The 21,178-nt window shown below is 34.6% G+C and overlaps 1 protein-coding gene across 3 annotated transcripts in view; it reads right to left on the bottom strand.

The window, feature by feature from the left end:
- Positions 1 to 21,178, bottom strand: part of LOC141550009 (uncharacterized) — a 188,947-nt gene that overhangs the window by 101,407 nt on the left and 66,362 nt on the right. For all 3 annotated transcript variants that reach the window (XM_074280136.1, XM_074280135.1, XM_074280137.1), the window contains one exon: positions 18,006 to 18,175. In XM_074280136.1, coding sequence (XP_074136237.1) covers positions 18,006 to 18,175 — 170 coding nt within the window. The remainder of the gene's footprint in view (positions 1 to 18,005; positions 18,176 to 21,178) is intronic.

Below are 21,178 nucleotides of genomic sequence, written 5' to 3' on the forward strand. Positions count from 1 at the left end.
CTCATATCGCAAGGAACTATAACTTAGTGGTTTGATAAGGAAAAGAAAAGAGAGATTCGGGAGTTATCTCCAACTTCTTACTGAGTCAATATGTGACTACATTAAGTTATCAGAAAAAGAGACTGACTCAGTCTCTCTTTTTCTATATAAAATATGATGATGTGATTGTTTTCATTTTTGTAGAATTTTCTTTAAAGGACTCTGGTCAGAGTAAAACTTCAGTAATTTGTCAAGGGAATTTGTAGGAAAGAACACTGGAGCCAATATAAAGTCTAGGTTTGAGTCTAAATTGTCATTTATTCCTCTTTAAGTCTCAGTTGCCTCATTTATAAAATTAAGATACCTATATCACAATACTGCTATGAGGAAAATAGTTTGAAAACCTTGAAACCACTATTGAAAGGGTCAATAATAACCTTAAAATAATAATAATAAATAATTCAGTATGCAATAAGCACAGCCCAAAAATTGCCTTTGTGTTATCTAAGAAAGAGTTTGTTGAGCAAATAGAAAATGGAGAAAAGATGGCTAGGGAGGACAGATTTTTAAACTATTTGGAGGAAAAAATTTAACAATCACTTTGAAGTACTTCTGAAGCATCTTTTTATATGCAGATAATTGATGTGATAATCATAAATCATTCTTATCTCTTATTAAATAGATACCTGTATTCTTACTAAACATTCAGTTAGGCTAATATGAGTGATTATAAATATTTTAAAATATTCATAAATAATGAAACTGCATTTAGTTTGTAATTAATACCTTTTGACAATTCAGACGTACATTCTTCCCATCTAATTATGTCCCCCATCCTACAAAGGTTAAAATTGGCAAGAATTTACTATACTTTCACCAACTATTCTAATGCAAAGAATTATTAACTCACTGATTCCATGAAGATCATTTGGACCACTTCTATGGATATAAAAGGTTCAGCTGTTTGAGCTAAACTGAGATCTAATTTTCCAAGTATATAGCCAACTATTTCTATCAGAATGTTTCATTAAGTCCAGGATGAATACAAAAATATGACTGTCCCTCTATTAAGCTACTGCAACTATAATCTAGGGATAATAATGATTTGTGCCTCCTCTCCAGAGCTGCTTGACATATAATCTATTCAAAATGTCCTGAACATTTTCAAAAAAGATACTAGCTGGCTAATTAGCTAATTATCCATTAATTCATCATAAGTAACAATGAAAATGAAATTCACCAAAATATAAAACTCTTCTCAATAATAACTATTTTCTGGTGATCAGTGAGTTAAATAAATGCCTACAATGTGCCAGGTCCTATGACAAGTTTTGGTCTTATAAAGACAAAATGATTAATAAAATATAACGCAGCTAGGGGCCTAAGTCACTTTCTCCCATTGGCGGGCCCCAGCTCTAGATCCACTCCCAAAGTCAGTCCTAAAACTTTATTTTTGCCTCTAAAAAAAAAAGTTGTATTCTTTTTTCTTGTTGCCTCTTTACACATGTCAAACCAGAGCCCCAGGGAAAAAATGCTTAAAACTTAATTACAGCTCATATATGTAGTCTCTTTAAAAAGAATAGAAAAAGTATTTAATATGCAATATAGACCAAGTATAGGAAAGTTATTTTTTCTTCCATAAAAAAGGAAATACTTAAAGCACAAAACTCTCTTAAATGTACATTGTCAAAGACCTAAAACACGAAATATGAACTCTTATTGTATTTTCCCTGGAGATTGATAGTTAAAATATTAAATATTAAAACATGAAATACTTAGTGGGATTGGTGAAAAAACATTTTGCCTTCAATTATTCTCTGTACTTTGTAAACAACTTCCTCAAAGTCCATTTCCTCTGCCAAATTAGGGAATGACTTCAATTCAGTCTCTGGTAATAATTATCACCAAATGTAGCTTCAGAAAACTCTCCCTGCTACCAGTCAGTTATGATTTAGGATTATAGGAGTTTCTTACTTTCCAAAGTAGCTATTCCCCAAAAGTCCCTGAGGACCACTTTTTGGTTACCTATGCAAGGGATAAGAAACACAAGCCTTCTCTAGGCTACAAAACTATACCAGGTAGCACATATGTCAAATCAAAGTTAGAAACTGATACTGGAACTCTGATGAAGGAGATATCACTCTGGTTGGAGTAACTAGTTTAGACTTCATAAAAGGGGACTTGTAGGTAGTATAAGCAAGATGGCAGAATAGAGGCAGCAATTCAGCCAAACTCTCTGAACAGTCCTGTCCAAACAATTTTGAAATAATGCATTAAACTGAATGTTTATGTGGCAAATCCAATGAAAATTCAGAATGAGATTTTTTTAGCCCATGATAACTTCAGAGATTAGAAGGAGAAATCTATGACTCCCCAGGAATAATTGGCACAACAGTTCTACAATAGTGAAGTTATAAATAATATAGACAATTTACATTTATATAGTGCCTTATGATTTGCAAAATTGATTAAAATAAGAAAATCAATGTAGAAAAGCATCGTGTATAAGAATGATTTGAATTATTAGTTAAAAATGGAAGGAATCCCATTTTAAAACAGAAGATACAACTAGATGGCCCAGGCATACTAGATTTTGTAACCAGGAATTCATATTCTATTTCAAATACTTATTAGCTATATAACTGTGAATAAGTCCCTCTCTCTGTCTCACCTTCTTCATTTGTAAAATGAAGATAATAGCTGCACTTCATTTGCAGGATAGCTGTGAGGATCAAGAAGATAATTAATGCAAAGTGTTTTGCAAACCTTAAAGGACTATAGAAATGTTTGCTATTGTGAATTATTATTTCACAGGATGAGGAAGGGGATAATAGGAAGACAGAGCAACAAGGTAAATTGTCCAAAAGGCTTGAATTAGGATTGTGTAATATTAAAAAAGTAGAGAGATATGATAATGAGCACATTTGCAGAAAAAGATCAGAATATTTGATACACAAAGTAATGGGAAACCATGAGAGGGCTGTGAGCAACAGAAAGATATAGAAAGACAGACAATTATTTGGGCAGCAGTAACAGGTTACTTTAGAGTAAGTGGAATTCAGAAACTATAATGAGGCCAAGTCCAAAAACAGAGGATTTTGGACAAATCTTAGGATGACCCAGGGCTAGGATACAAAGTTGCCATGTAGGAATTCAGTCAGCATCCAAAAAGACAAGAACCCAAGAGTCAAAAGTAGTTTGAAATTTATTAAGAATAATTATAAAACTTCATTGATATTGTTATAAATCATCTGTATAAAATGGAAGAGGCACAGTTAGAAAAAACTTTCCTGTGTAAAAAGATTTGGAAGTTTTGGTTAACTAGAAGATTAATGCAAGTTGAGTAAGATGTAGCAGCTCCAAAAAAATAATGCGATCTGAAGTTTCATTAAGACAGGTAGAATGTCCAGGCAAGAAAGAAAATAATTACATTTACTCTGTCCTGATTAAATCATATCTAAAACAATGAGTAGTTAGATAGTAGTTAGATCTATCCTGCAGAGGACAGAGCACCGAACTTGAAATCAGAAAGACTCATCTTCAAATCTGACCTCAGACACATCCTAGTTGTGTGACCCTGGACAAGTCACTTAATTCCATTTTCCACAGTTTCCTCATTGGCAAAATGAACCAGAAAAAGAAATGGTAAAGTTCTCCAGTATCTTTGACAAGAAAACCCCAAATAGGGTCAAATCGGGTCAGACACACCTGAACTGACTAAACAACAACAACAAAACATCAGGAGTATGCAAAAAGTTTTAGGAAGGACATTGATAAACTGGAGAATGTCCAAAGGAAGACAAGTTAGATCAAAGGTCTCAGGACAGTGCCATAAAAGGATCAGTTGAAGAAAATGGAGATGTTTGCCCTACAGGAAAAAAAAAATCTTAGTAGGGACATATTTTCTATCTCCCAATATTTAGAGGGTCCTCATGAAGACCAGAATTGGACATGTTCTACTTCTGCTCACCAGTGCAGAAGGAGGCACAATGGGTAAATGCTGCCAAGAAGAAATTTAAGCTTGATGTCAGGAAAAGCATACCAGTAATTAGAGATCTCTAATATTGGAAATGGGCTGACTTGGGAAGCAAGGTGGGTTCTTCTTTATGAAAGACCTTTAAACAGAGACAAGATTGTTGGAAATGTTTTGGAAAGGATTTATTCTAGATTGGATTGGACTGAATGAGATCATTTCCAGTCCTGAGATTGTGTGATTCTGAATTATGGTGAGAAAAGAAGAAAGAATGAAAAGGAATGGGAGCAAGACATCAAAACCGGAAAGCAGCTGTCCCCAGGCAGGAAAACAGAAAGGTTAAGGATTTTTGTGAGGTCTTGTGACAGAACAGAATCTTCAGGAGGTGACTTGTTTAAAAATACAGGTACTATTTCATTTTTATCTACCTTACAGACATAGTTATAAAATTAAGCAAGTATGATCATAGCTAGCCTCAGGCAAAAGTATTGGTGTCTGACTTTTATTAAAGTGCCTTTTCAAAACAATGGAGATATTTTCAGTATCCCAATTCATTGCCTTCTTACTTCTAACTAGATACTGAATAACCCCAGGGAGGAGATGTAGAACCGTGCTGACTGAAAATACTTTGTCCAGTATTTCATTTATTCTCTATAATCATCTTCTTTCTATGCATCTCCACCTGAAAACTTTACAAAGCTTAGCAATGACCCAGCATGTCCAGAATAAAGGTAATCCTCCCAAGAGAATGTAAAATAAGAAAGGAAAGACTCAAGGGAGCACAGACAACAGTCACTGGCAGACTAACTGGTCCAAGATTCAGTCTCTTCTTGAAAGCTAACTCTAGGAGAAGCCACATCTTCAAAAAATGCCAGTTATTGCCAACAGTAAAGCTAAGAAGTCAAATGTCTTCTTATCTGGGAGGAGACTGTTAGAGCAGGGAGGTGACAAGTACAGATAAGTCTTATCATTACATTATGACATTAGTGGGAAAACTACATTACATTATCAGAGAGTTCATTTGCAATATATTCTTAGAGGAGATTTTTCTTCCTTGTACTGAAATGTAGGTTCTCCCAAATACAAGTCTCTGATTTGGGGAAAAGGAAAAGTAATTAAAAGACTAATATTTCTGAATACACATTTTCACTTCCAAAGAGTCGGAAGAGGGGGAAATGTTCTCCTTTTTAGAAATCACACCAAATATATAGAATTATATACTGCTATGCTGCTAGTGGAGGTCCTGATAAGCTTGCAGTGAATTTTTTAGCCACTACCTATTGAAGCAAATCCCACTTATAGACTTCTGATGGCTTTCATGTTAATAACACCAAGAAGCTTTCCCACTAATGTCATAATTTAATGATAAGACTTATCTGTACTTGTCACCTCCTTGCTCTAACAGTCTCCTCCCAGATAAGAAGACACAGACATTTGGAAGGGAAATGGAAAAATACATTCATTCCTGTACTACTTTCTCAGATAGAATCCCTTTCATACTCCAAAAGGTACAGATTTTGCCTCTGGAAGGAAGAATGCTGAGTAACTTTCCACACTGAATCCTACTGAATGGGAATTAAAATATAATACATTCAATAAGTCATCTATACAACATATCAATACCTCTATCACACCAGAGCAATTGGTGTCTCAGCTGTGAGAGTTATAATAATGGAAATTTGGAAGAGAGAGCAATTTCCCCTGGCTTGCATGTAAATATATACATGTGTCTCTGTGTGCATGCAATATAAACATATATGTATGTGTTTATATATCCATCATCAATGTTTATACATAGAGATGGATATATGGTTTGTACCTTGAAACATCTCAAAATCAAGGACAAATGGGGAACATTGTCTCTCTGATAATTGCTTTAATTTTACTGAGAAGGACAGACATTATCATATTACCACATGGGTAGGCAGAACTGCTAAAGCTATAAGCTGGGGCTGAGACTCACCCTCCCACCTCCAGGCTATTTCATAAACAGTCTCACTGCATTCACAGTATATAAATAATCTCATCCCTCTTGCCAGGACTCACCAATTTGGCAATATCTCTGACTTTATTTTGTCCATCTTCATATTCATCTGTTCTGGTCTCTTCTGTTATTGTAACAGAATAATTGTAACAAATAACTATTAAAAGCTAATAGCTTATAACAGATTTGGCAAGGTGATGGGGAAATACACACATATACATATATACTATATGCACACCATTCCTTGTCCTCAGGAAGCTGAACTTAGTTTTGGTTTTTACTTAAATATGTTATTGCTATTGTCTAATCATTTTCAGTCATGTCCGACTCTTTGTGACCCCCAAGGCTAAGAAAGTCAAATTACTCTACTAAGGTAACACAGGAAGTGACAAAGTCATGATTTGAACTCATCTCCACAGTTGCCAAAGCTAGAGCTTAAGTTTTTCACTGTACTACCCAAGAGCAAGGCATCTATAGCTGGACCCAGATGGCTTTGGAGGGGAAAGAGAGGCAGGTGACCTTGCCCAGCCCTCCCTCACTGAAATCCAATTCACTTGCATGTCACGGCATCACCTCCCTGATGTCATCATCCTTCCTCTTCAAGAATGAAGGACAAACAACAATCCAAGGGCAACCTTTGCTGTTCAATTATTTTTAGTTTTGTCTGACTCTTTTGAGGGTTTCATACTGGAGTGGTTTGTCATTCCCTTCTCCAGCTCATTTTACAGAGGAGAATGGTCCAAATCACTTAGAAGAGAAAGGAAAATCAAAATACCCAGAAGTCCTATCTCATATCCTGAATAAAGGAAAAGATGACAAAAATTGACAATAATCAGTGTTGGAGGAATTGTGGAATGACAGGAACACTAATGTTTATGGGGGAGCTGTGAAAAACAATCTGAAATTATACAAACAAAATGACTAAAATATTCATGCCCTTTGAATCAGAAAATTCAGTACTGAGCAGAAACCATCTCTAAGAAGAAAGTTTTCATATTTTTGGAAATATTTTGAAATATTACTTCTTGTTATAGCAAAGAATTGAAAACAAAGAAATTATCAATTGATTTGGGAATGGGTAAATAAGTTGTGATATATGAACCTAATTGGAATCTTACTGTCTTATAAGAAATAATGTATATGATGAATATAGAGAAGCATGAAAAGATCTAGATGAACTGATGCAAAATGAAGTAAACATAGTCAAATAAACAATATGCACAGTAACTTTGTTTCTGTTCAGTTGTTTCAGTCATGTGTAACTCTTTGGGACCCCATTTGGGGTTTTCTTTGCAAAGACACTAGAGTGGTTTGCCATTTCCTTTTCCATGTCATTTTACAGATGAAGAAACTGAGGTAAATAGAGTTAAATGACTTGCCCAAAGTCACAAAGCAGGTAAATATCAAAGGTCACATTTAAACTCAGGTCCTCCTAATTCTAGGATCTGTATTTGATCCTCTGAGCCATTTAATTACCCTTGCTGAAAAGTATTAGTCATTTTAAAAATTTTAAACAATCTCCTAACATATCTAAAATGTCTGACTATCCAATTCTTAAGCCTAACAATTTTCCTATACACAATTTAGTCCATCAAAAAATACACAGTTTGCTCTGTGCCAGACATAGTGTTAATCACTATGAATATAAAAGAAAGGCAAAAATCCTGTCCCTGCTCTCAAGAAATTATACAACAATGGCAAGTGGGAGAGAGATAGAGGAAAACAATATATAAATAACTAAGTACATAGAGGAGGAAGAATAAATGAACAATAACCTAAGGAGGAAACATACTAGCAGCTCAGGCAACTTAGGCCTCCAGGATAAGACAGTTTTTGAAATGCATTTTATATTTGACAACTAAAAAGCAAAGGAAAGGGGGATAGCATACCAGCCAGAGTGAAAACAGAAACAAAAGCAGAAATATTGAAATACAGGAAAAACCAAATAATCATACACATGCATATATATATATATGTATATATATATATATATACATATATATATATATATATACACACACACACACTAAATGGGTTTGAGATAAGTAAGATGTTTAAAACAAACAATTTTCTTGATGAATGGCCTCAATTTCTCTCTGTGTGTAAAGTATGAGGCAAGGATGTCAGCAAAGAAGGTAAGAGGAATGAATAACACTACAGATTGAAATGTCTTCTGTGCTGAGTAGAAATTGTTAGGAAATATTAAAATACTTGCCTTGATGTAGTGAGGATTCAGATGAGAATAATAACATAAATATGTAATAGACCCAGTCATCTCACTTTCAATTTTTCCTCTAACTCAGTTGAGCAACAAATGAATTGGAGCAAAGAAGACCAATGATAAAAGTAATAGAGGCTTAGTAGGCCAAGAGGGCAGAATGGGATACAGACCCAGTGGTAGTACTGCTGAAAGGTAAGAAAATACAGAACTGAGTAAGTTTTCTTGAGGACCAAGACAGAAAAGGGGAAAGACTGTAGATTATAATGAGGACAACGAAGACAAAGATTATGACAGATAAATAAATTTAAAAGTTCACAAACAATAATTAGGGTTAAATTTTAATACAGTAGATATAGCTATAACCCCAAATACACAAAAATTAGGAGGGATTCTAAATATTTTTAAGAGTATAAAGGCATCCCAAGACCAAAAGTTTGATAACTAATGATTTATATTACCATTTTTTATTTAAACATTCTTTTTTTCAAAACTTTTTAGTTTCAAATTTTCCCCCTCTTTATATTACTTCTCTCACCCACTAAGAAAGCAAGTAATATATCAATTATATATGTGAAATTACATGAAACATTTCCATAATATTAGCCAGTGCAAAAAAAAAAAAACAAGAAAAATATTGAGAAAATTAAACTTCAATTTGCACTTAAGTTCATTTATTCTCTCTCTGGAGGAAGACAGAATTTTTCTTCATAAGTCCTTTGGAATTGTCTTGAATCACTGAACAGAGTAAAGCATAGTACAATATTGCTGTTACTCTGTACAATCTCTTGGTTCTGTTTACTTCACTTTGCAATAGTTCATATATATGTCTTCTCAGATTTTTCCAATACCATCTTGCTCTTCATCAATACTATAGTATAATAGTATTCCATTGCAATCATATATGGCAGCTTGGACAGCCATTCCACAATTTATGGGCATCATACTTTCAATTTTCAATTCTTTGCCACTACTATGTTATCATTATTGAGAAATATAAGTTTCATAAATACTTGCTATAAGCTTGGATAAGAGTACAAAAAAAGGAAGAGAGAAATAAAAGAGCAGCAGATAAATAAAGAATACCTACATAGACACACAGAAGTGAAAAAGGAAAAAGATTGCTAATAAAAGCTATTTATTTCAATAATTTAAAGAATTATCCCTTTTTCAAAGATCCTGATAGCAGAGCAAAAGCACAGTAATTAAATACATTATAATTTATAAATATACTCTTGAAACTATGTAATTAATATTTTCTGAAGAAAAGCAGGCCCCTTAGGATGCTAAAGAAAAACAACCTCACTTTTCTTTTTATCAAGTAAAAGCATCTATTTCCCTAGGATTTAATTTTTGTTGTTTCTAAAAATGCCAATATTATTTTCTACAAGCACAGGCTTTTTTCACTGAACTCTCCTTCCCTTTCTCCCTCTTCTCCCTCTCCTTCCTTCCTTCCTTCCTTCCTTCCTTCTTTCTTCCCTTCCTCCCTCCCTCCCTCCTTTCTTCCTTTCTTCCCTTCCTCCCTTCCTCCCTTCTTCCCTTCCTTTCTTCCTTTTTTCATTCCTTCCTTCCTTCCCTCCTCTCCCCTCCCCTTCTCTCTCTTTTTCTTTCTGTGTCTGTCAATATATATTCTCATTTTGTTCTTGGAATCCTTCCTTTATTTGACTAATTCAGTCCAATTGTAATTTAATTTCCCAAGGCAAAACCTATTCTCTTCTACAAAGTCATTCATAAGAGTTACAGTTTGGAATCTGAGGACCAGGTTCTATATCTATGATTCTATGAGTCCATATTCCTATTTCAATCCCCACTGATGTATCGTTTTCTGAACATTTTTGTTAATTACAGTTTATGACACTAAATTGAGTATTCAGTAATTTCCTGTGAGCAACAAGCTAACATGGGCTGTGATCAGCCCTCTTAAAGAGATTACTTGTACTGATAAGATTCTGGGCCCATTGAACTACACACTGAATTTTGAGTAACATAAACTTATAAAACTAAGATGTTTAGTAAAAAAAATTGAAAGTTTTGTGCCAGATGAACTTAGAAACTCCCATGGGTTCAACTATCATTTTTATACTGATGATTTTATATCTGTTTATCCAGCACTAATCATTCTCCTGACTTTTAGTGTGGCATTTCTAATTGCCTCTTGTCATCTTGAATTGGATATCCCATAGATGTCTTAAACCCAAGGTCACCAAAATTCAACTTATTATCTTTTTTAAAAACTCTTTTTTATTTTAATTAAAGCCTTTTATTTTTCAAAATATATAAGGATAATTTTTTCCACAATGACCCTTGCAAAACCTTGTGTTCCAAATTTTTCCTCCCTTTCCCTGAACTTCCTCATCTAGATAGCAAGTAATCCAATATATGTTAAACATATTAAAATATATGTTAAGTCCAATATATGTATACATACTTATACAATTATCATGCTGCACAAGAAAAATCAGATCAAAAAGAAAAAATGAGAAAACAAAATTTAAGCAAACAACAACAAAAAGAGTGAAAATGCTACATTGTGCTCCACATTCAATTCCCATAGTCTTCTCTGGGTGTAGATGTCTCTCTTCATCACAAAATCATTGGAACAGGCCTCAATCCTCTAATTCAACTCATTATCTTAACCAAAACTCTCTCCCTTCCTAATTTCATTATTACTATGCGATGTATCACCATCCTACCAGTCACCTCAACTCACAAGCTAGTATCATCATCAACCTTTCAATCACACAATATAATCAAGTGACAAGACTCTTCTATTTTACTTTTATAATATTTCTAGAATATGCCCCCTTTATTATTCTCTGATATTACCAACACCCTGGTATAGGCCCTTATTACCTCATGCCTAAATAAGTCTGCCAGTTGTTTTTTTTTTACTCAAATATCTCCCTACTACAATCCTTCCTTCAGTCAGCTATGAAATTGATTTTTTTTAAATTAAAGGTCTAACCATGTTATTACCACCTTACCTTTCACTCACATCTCCAGTAGGCTCCTACCACCCTCTGGAAAAATATAAAATCCTCTGTTTAATATCCAAAGCCTTCATAACTTGGCCCCTTCTATATTTTCATCATGTATATTGTTTTCCTGTTTCTACTTTCTTCAACTTTCTATAAGTTCATATAAGTCTTCTCATACTCCTCTGAATTCTTCATATACATGAGTTTTAGAAATACAGCAATATTGTATTATATTCATATGCCATTACTTATTTACTCATTTCTCAATGAATAGGGGTTTAAGAATTTTATAGTATGTACTGGAGATGTAGTGAATGAATGAATAAATTAGTGAAAGAAAGTATTAGTTCCAAGTTTTTGTCAGGTACTATGCTAAGTTCCAGAACATAATTATGAATGTGATACCACCTCTAATCCCAGAAATCTGACATTCCAATGATTGAAATAACAAAATATAAGGAAATAGTGGCCAATGAAAAGAGTTTTTGTCTGGGGAATCTCAGAAATGCTGAGTGAAGCTGGAGGGTAACCAGCTATCATACTTTTCCCCAGAAGTTATTGTAGTATTGATTCCTAGAGTAAGAACAGAGAATATAAGTAGGACACATAGAAAGACATCTGGAGTGCATGAATGCTAATCTGTGTCTTCTTGTTTCCCTGGCTTTTAAAAAAATCTCAGCTGAAGTCTCACTTTCTGCAAGAAGTTTTTTCCCTGTATCCTCAAACTTATACTTTCCCTCTGAGTTTATCTCCAACTTACCTTATAATATTCTATTTGTACAGCAGTCTATATTATCTCCCTTCTTTAGAGTGTGAGCTTCTGAAAAACAAGGACTATCTTTTGCCATGCTTAGAACATATTCCTTCATCATCTCCACTTCAAACCTTCTGTTTCCTTCAAAACTCAAGTGCCATCTTTTATATGAAACTTTTCTTGATCCCCACAGATTGCTATTGCTCTTCCCCACTTTAAATTATTTTGTTTTGTGTTTCTTTAGCTACATACATATATATGTATTTATGTATGTATGTATACATATATTTTGTCTTCCCCAACAAAATGTAAGCTTCTTGAGGATAGGTATTATTGCATTTTTTGACTTTGTATTTCCATAACTTAGCCTGGTACATAGTAGGAGCTTAAATGCTTATTTAATTGATTACATAACTCTCAAATGTACTTATCATATATTACATTAAGCCAAGGTCATCACTTCTCACTAAATTGTGTGTACCTTGAGCAGAGAGCTCACATCTAACATTATTTCCTCTTGGTCCATTTCTCTTCCCTTCCCTCCCCCTAATTTAAGTAATTACTCATTAGCTCCCCCTGTGTCTAGCTCAATGTCCAGTAGAGGTTAAACCTTAATAAATGCTCATGCATGAATAAAGATATTCACTTTGTTGTAAAATTCCTTTAAATAATTTTCACAAGTGCACTTAGAATTTGGTTTTGTTTACAAAATTTTTATTTTGTATTCAGAATTTCGGGAACATATCTTTTACAGAAAGCTGCTGTGTGCTCTGCTGTATAGAACCATCCTATCTTTTGAGAGGAGAGCAAACTGTTCTTTGCTTTCCCTCTCTAAATCTTCCCCCCAATAAACCTTTCTGCAGCGGATGAGTCAGCCCCATTTCATTTTATCAGCAGGATGCTAGTAGTCTGATAAAATCCTCCTGAAGGATGGGCTAATCTAAGATAAAATACTAACTCAGAATCCAGCTTGGCATTTAAAGCCCTTGACTATCTTTTCCCAGGCCTGCATTTCAAGGTTTATTGCACATTTCTCCCCTTCTTGTGATCTGTTTTCTGGCCAACCTAGACTACCTGTTGCTCCCCAAACTTAACCTACCACCTGCAGTCTCTGCTTTTGCTGAGGCTCATGCTTAAGTCCTCTTATGCTTGGGCTGCATTTCCTTCTTCCTTAGAATTCTGAAGTTCTATCAGATCCAATTCAAATGGCTTCTGTAGGAAGCTTTCCCGACAACTTGCTTCTCCCTTAGTTGGCAAAGTTCCCCTCCATTTCAAATTATTGTATAACAACAGCAAAGAGCACCAGGGTGGCATAATGCTGGGCCTGGTGTCAGGAACATCTGAATTCAAATCCTATCTCAGATATTTACTTACTGTGCTAACCTGGACAGATCATTTAACCTCTATCCAGGATTGACTCAGTTCTCAAAACAATGTTATCCTCCTCCATTTTGCAAATAAAGAAATTGATGTGGATAATATACATACCTTTAAGTTTTTTTAAGTGCTATATAACACTTTTTAAAAATTGCTATATAACAACTGTTGGCATTTATGTAGCATTTTAAAATTTACAGGATACATAGATTATTTCACTTGATCTTCCCCAAAAACAATGTGAGGTAGATGCTATTTTTATCCTCATTTTACAGATAAGGAAACTAAAACTCATAGAACTTAAGTGGCTTGTTCAATATATTTACATGCTACATACTCCTGGTAGAATATATAAGCCTCTTTTAGTCATGGATTATTCCATTTTGCCTTTGTATCCCCCAACACAAATCTAGTGTTTTTCACACATAATAAATGTTCATTAAATTGATTTGTGCTACCAAGTTTCAGGCTTAACTCTCCCATTAAGGTGCTATGTAAACTTAGGCATTTACCTCTTTTGAGATTCATATTCCTCACTCTAAAATGAAAGGGTAGGATTAGAAAATCTCTAGGTTTTATTCCATTTTTACACATTTCTATCACTCTAAACTTCTTAAAAGACTAGAGTGTATTATAAGATATTTCTAAAGACAACTTGATGTGATACAAACTGAAAAGACTTTAACATATGTCATATTTATATAGTTCTAGAGTATATATATATATATATATATATATATATATATATATATATATATATGCATGAAGATAGATAGAAAGACACATAGATATAGATAAAGATATCTGAAACAATGTGTTAAACCTAATGGTGAGAGAAATAGTGTATCCTATCTTTCCAATTCACTGTTAAACATCTCTGTATATTTCCCACTATTAAAAGTTACATCTGTAAGGGGTATGCAGAAATGTAACTGAAACTGTTTTTTCATGCTACTGGATTATCAAATGCCTATCTGACACAAAGTATTTCATCTGAACTTAAGAGGAGTCAAATAAACATAAATTTAAATATTGCAATGACAGCAATCCACTAAATGCAACAGCAATGTCTCATTTATTTCATCATGACCATAGTAATTCCTGCACTTTAAGACTTCTTGATTAAAAGAATGAATAAACCAGGAAAACTGCTGAATTATCTTGTCATGGTGAATTTTTGTACATCTAAATATCTATATGTAAATATATTTCTATACACATTATGTATATACATATACATATACACATATATAATATATAATACAGACACACATATAGAGCAGAGGGGAAAAAAAACACAAAGTGACATAAGAAGGGAGTTTAGGAGAGTCTTATTACTTAATAGAGATTGACAAAACTCCTTACCCATGGGCCAACAATCCATCTCACTGCCTATTTTAACATGGCCAACACACAAAAATTATCTTAGTTTGCAAGCCATACAAAAAAACAGATGATAGACCAGATTTCGTCTATGGACCATAGTTTGTCCATCTTGATCGACAATATCAAGACCTATGAGGCTTTCAAATAGGCCTAAGTCTAAATGGACATCTGCACACACACACACACACACACACACACACACACACACACACACACACACAGAGTTTAAATTGATTTGGAGCAGTGAATCCCTTCATTGATGAGATTAGCCACTTAACTGTAATCTTGTAGCTTAAATTATATAATAGAGCCAAAAAGCCTTACTGTTTTGATGTTTACCAAATTTGCCCAATCTCTGTAGTTATATACTTCTTTTTTATTATGTGTATAAGAATGTGGTTTAGCTTTTGAACACATTTGTAATTAAAACTGCTACCCTACCTCAATCTAAAATATGCAAATGAATCGTATGCTTTAGCATATTCACAAGCACTATTGAGAAGTACCTCATTAAAATCTTTTTGTCATAATTTATTCCTCAGCATTCATACTTTGACTCCAAAGGGAAAAGACCATGAGCACCTAAATGATTTCTCACTTGACAGAATAACCTAAGGCCATTCCCCTAGAATTTGCCACATAGTTGGCATGAACTGCTAAGTGTTAATACTTTCTTGCTTTTTGCTTTTACTCCTAAAACCAGGAAAGAAGGTCTGCCGATTTTTCCCAGAATAACCTCATTGATAAAGTGTCCATCCCAGATGACACAAGTCATCATAGATAAGGTCTTTCACATCCCTCCCCTATTAGTTAACCTTGAATAATAAACCAGGGAATTTTCCAGTTTATCCTCTCATCCTCCTCAGCCAATTACTGCAAGCAAAGATTCTTCTGCACATATCTGAAGGCAGCAACAGCAAATTACACTTTGCTCCTCACCAATCACTGTAATGGAATGGGAGGAGGGAAGAGGACCTTTGACATACATCAAAGTTGGGGCTTTATCTATACAAAAAGAGAAAACTGAGAAACAATCTTTGGACCAATCATATGACCCCATTCAGAGAACTGCCATATCATCGCTGATTCTGGATGCCAATTTGGAAGCCCACAACATTCTACTTCCTTCTCCAGCCAACTGTAAAGAATATCTGTCAATAAATCTTTTTGATACATAAATCTTGTTCATGTGTTTCCTCTTCTCTCTCCAGACTGTGGGTTCAAGGTTACCACACAATTACCCAACTGGAGAGACATTTGTCATCAAATGAAAGAATGGAAATGGGTAGGGAAAATTGAACATTTCTTATTTTTAAACTCTGCAACTCAGGGAGCCCTCCTTCCAATGGCTGCAGGAATTTAATTTTAATTTCATTTAGATGAGGAAATAAAGGCCCAAAGAGATGGTCCAAATGACATACCACAGAGTTAGTGGATTGCAGGAGCGTAAATTTAAACCAAGATTCTCTGATTCCAGACCCAAAGTTCATCCTACTATATCAAAATGCCTTCCTGCTGGGAGGGAAAACTTTCTAAAAGAGAAGTAGAAGGTTGCCCCTCACTGGGGATCTTCAAGCAAAGGCTTTAAAACAACTTGTTAGGTAGATAGCATAGGCTGGACTAAATAAATAGCCTCTCTGAGTTATTTCAACCCTGAACCCATGATCTTGAGATTTTGTGGAAACTCTGAAAGCTAAGTGACTTGTCCAGGACCACACAGCTAGTATATGTCAGAGGCAAGATTTGAACCCCAGATTTAACTTTATGTGCAGTACTTTATTCACTGCCCCAGGCCTCCCATGTTTATTATATGCATGCAATATTCCTACATACAGACATATATATATGTATATATATGTAAACATCTATAGATCCTATGCACCCTTGTCAACGTGCAAACTAGGTATACGTGCATAACAATAAACATGTGCATAATAATACACACACACACACACATATATTCATAGATAGTAACAGCAGGTGCTGAAAAGATCTGGGCATATGTCTCCAAGTTATTATTTTTTATAATAGCTTTTCATTTTTCAAAATACATGCAAAGATAGATGCAACATTCACCATTGCAAAACTTTGTGTTCCATATTTTTCTCCTTCCCTGCCTTTCCCCTCCCATAGATAGCAATTAATCCAATATAGGTTAAATGTGCATAAATTATTTTTTAAAATATTTGCAAAACCCTGACTTTCTTCTGCAAGGTTTAAGAAGAAAAATAAAAAGGGTTGGCAATTGTCCAAAGCATAATGACCTTGGGCAAAATGTTTTAGCTTTCTTAATTTCATTTTCCTCTTCTGTCCAAAAGGGGAGATAAAATCAATAACCTCAGAAATCTCTTCTAGCTTTAAGAGTAGGAATAAATATGTTCTGATGTCCTATCAATAATAATAAAATATATCCAATGTATTGAATATGAAGTCAGAAAGATCTGGGTTAACTCTTTTTGATACTATCTATGCAACACTGGGAAAGTCAGTTAGCCTCTTTAAGCCTTAGTTTCTTTATCTGAAAAATAGGAATAGCAACAGCAATGATCTCACAGGGCAGTAAGATTCAAATGAGATAATTTGCATAAAACACTTTATACTCTACATAAATATCAGTTATTATATGTAAATCTTTGAATAGTGATGTTAACTCAAAAGATTTTTACATTTCATAAAATAGGTAAAAAAATATAAACCAATGATCAAGTTATAGTCAAGTTATAGATAAATTGCTAACCTGCATGGGCAGAGGAAGTTCCCTCACAAAGATGCTTCTCTGTTTTTTAAAGATTTTTATTTTCAAAACATATGTGTAATTTTTAACATTCACAATTACAAAATCTTGTGTTCCAAATTTTTTTCTCCCTCTCTTCCTCTCCACTCCCTCCTCCAAATGGCGAGTAATGCAATATGTTAAATATGTGCAATAAAGAAGTTTCTCTTGACAATAAAAGCATAGATCCAGTCGATCAAAAAGCATTTTTAAGTACTTAATGTAAGTCTAAATCACCAAGAAAAGTACTTCAAGGAAAGCAGTGTGGTGGAGGGGAAAGGCTACTGTATTGGCAATCAGGAGCAATGGATTCAAATCTCAGTTCTGACACTCTCTGTATACAAACATCTTACCATTTCTTAGGCTTAGTTTACTCATCTGCAAAATAAGGGGGGTGGACAAGAAAGCCAGTGAGCTTTCTTCCTGCTCTAAATTTCAATTTCTCTGGGCCTTCATTTCATCTGTAAAATGCAGAGGGATGAATGAGATAACCACTGGCTCCAAATCTAAAATACTATGACCCTTTAAAGCACATGGAATCCCTGCTCAACCCTGACATGAACACAGTACACAAGGATCATACCTCAAGAGATTCTCTACAGTGGTGAAAAAACTGCTTCAATCCTTGGTCAGTGATGGCTTGGATATCGTCATGGCAGCGACGCAGAGTGAGAGACTGTGGATGATGGCGTCCCAAGGAGACCAGCCAGTTGTCATTCAAGGAATGGCAGTCTGAAACATGGATTCGCTTCCCTGAAAAAAGAAATCTTTCATTGGTGGCCTGAATATTCCAAAAAGATGTCAGTGCCAAATAACAATTCATAGGACTATCACTGAGCCAAATCACCGTCTACCGGTTTGATGAATCCGATGCTAAAGTTCATCAGGCAAGAAAATGATAAATTGCTAACTTTGATAGATGAATTAGCTCTTTCAGGAAATGACTTCTGACATTACATTCAATCATCAAAGGAGAGGGAATCTGTATTGATGATTTCATTGGTATAGAGAATTCCCAGGTGCAGGTATTCCTGCTACCATTATAGGTTAGCACTTTCTTAAGTCTTAAGTCTTAAAGACTTCTCTTGAGCATTCTCAAATTCACATAGAAACAGATTATAATTTTTAAAACTAACAATTAACATAATTGTGTTTTACTGTATTTTTATTTATTTTGTTATACATTTCCCAATTATAATTTAATTTGGTTCAAGTTTGATAATAGACACTAGAGCACTTCTCAGTTGAAATTGTGATTCAAGGTCATACATACTAAGAGTCAGAGATGGAAGCCGAACTCAGATTTTCTAGATTCTTTGACCAGCTCTCTCCACTATGCCATGCTGCCTCTAAGCCCAACCATATGATACTTTTTATTGTTATTTCTTCATTTATATTCTGCTTTTATCTAGATTATAATCCCCTGGAGAGCAGGGATTTTATGTTTTAAACTTCCATGTGTCCTCAGTTAACATAAAAGTCAGGTACAGTAAGTGATGGATAAAATTTTGATGTTAGGTTTAACATAGCAACTTTGATTCTAATTCTAGATCTCATACTAGGGAGAGATATATCCTTGGGGGACTCTCCTCAGAGTCTTTATTTTTTTTTTCTTTGTAAAAGAAAATCTGGCTAGACAAGTGAGCTCTAATGTTCCTTCCAACTTCTATAATTTGATGCTAATGATCATTAGTGACCTCTAGAAATATTATGATGTCATTCCAAAGAAATGACAATTTCATTCTTTTAATTTGCATGATTAGCATAAGTTCCATTATTTTCTTTTAAGTATTATTGTCTGGACACATATTAAGAATCTTACATAGTAGATAGACTACTGTTTTTGGAGTCAGGAGGCTACAATTGATCCTGCCCTTGACACTTATCTTCAGAGAGCCCATATCACAATTCTGTGGGGTAGTAATTAAGCATCATAGATTTAAGGCTAGACAAGATCTCAGATCAGTTCCCTCATTTTATAGATAAGAAAAATGAAGCCAGAAATATAAAGTTACTTGCCTATGGTAACACAGGAAGTGATAAATCCGTGATTGGAACTCATCTCTTCTATTGCCAAAGCCATCTGGCTTTTACTTAACTTTTCCACTGAAGCCACCCGAAGGGAACCTAATTACAGCGAATTAAGACAGACCAGCCACTTGTCAAAGAGGTTTTTCCAAAGATTTATTTATTTTCCAGTTAGGGATTGCCAACTCTAAGAATCTATTACTATGTGAATTTCCAAGAATTCATTGAAGCACAAATGTGATAGAACATCCAAATGTTACAAAAGCTGTATTCAGACATTCTCCTTACTAATTTGATTGTTATAATTATTATTAATGATGACCTCAGTTCTCTGACTTGAAGGTCCTGATAATAAAGCTTAACTTTTATTACATATCTTTTTTGTCTTATGAGGGCAAACTTCCAAAAGATTTAAGTCTATAAAAATGTCTAATCAAGACAATGTGGCTCATTAATACCTCTTACTTCCCCCATCCCCCAGAGTGGACTCAAGGTAGATGAATTGTCCTGGGTTATCTTTTCTAGAGCCATCTATCCCAAAAGTATCTTCTAAGGATTTGTTTCAAGACAGAAAATCATAGTCACAAAAGGAGACTTGCTAAATTCTAACCAAACCAGAAAAGCTTCTGCTCAAATGATCTCTTCCTGAAATTGCTTGCCACCTACAACCTTTTTACGTAATACACGAAGCTTTTCTGAAGTTCAGTTTATCAGAGGCTGTTGGGCACACCAGTGCTTCCCACATATGCACTTTAATATCTTACTTCTCCTTAAAAAAGACTTTTTGCCCTCTAGGCATAAGAATGTTCCTTTGGCAAGAACACCAGTTATTTATATTCAATATAAAGGAGACAGATTTGGGTCAAGAAGACGTAGGCTCAAGGTCTATCTCTGACACATACTAACTTTTTGACTGTGGACAAAGTTCTGAAGACACTCAGAGTCCATAGTCAATTTACTAAGACTAAATTACAGACTATTTGCTGACTTGTAGACTCCTGTGCCTTCCATGTGCCACAATGCTACCTTGCTTTCTATATCCTCTGGGCTCCTGGATCTTGCCATCTACCCCCCTAAATGTGTTGTCTTCCATTCTCAGAATATGAACTCCTTGAGAGCAGAAACTATCACTATTCTACTTGTATCCTCAGTGCTTAGGACAGTGTATGTCTTAAGTGTTAAATAAAAGTTTTTTCATTCATCCATCTTTACTAGAGGAAAGATTTGTCATTCTTTATAACAATAAAGTCACAGATCCAACAAAAGGTACTAATGAAGTTTCAAATATAGTATCATTAAGAAGAGACACTCTCCAAAAAGCTCCTCATCAATCCTTCAGAGAAAAATTCTTTATGATTTCTTGCTTCCCTTGGTTTCAGTCTCTTAAGCCAAACTTACAACTCATTCTTTCACATAAACAGATAACCTTCTACTTCAAATGCTCAACACCCTCTCTTCTTTGATCTTTTAAATACTCCCTTAAAATAATCTCTTCAAGGGGTAGCTAGGTGGCTCAGAGCATCAGCCCTGAAGTCAGGAGGACCTGAGTTCAAATCTGAGCTGGGACACTTAACACTTCCTAGCTGTGTGACCCCAGGCAAGTCACTTAGCCCCGTCTCAGCAAAAATAATAATAAAATCTCTTCATGCTTAATCATGTGGACAAGACCCTCACGTATACCTCTATAAAAACAACTATCTTTCTCTGATAATCTCGCCAAGTATTCAG

This window comes from Sminthopsis crassicaudata, chromosome 1 (assembly GCF_048593235.1).
Source record: "Sminthopsis crassicaudata isolate SCR6 chromosome 1, ASM4859323v1, whole genome shotgun sequence".
In the NCBI taxonomy this organism is placed as follows: domain Eukaryota; kingdom Metazoa; phylum Chordata; class Mammalia; order Dasyuromorphia; family Dasyuridae; genus Sminthopsis; species Sminthopsis crassicaudata.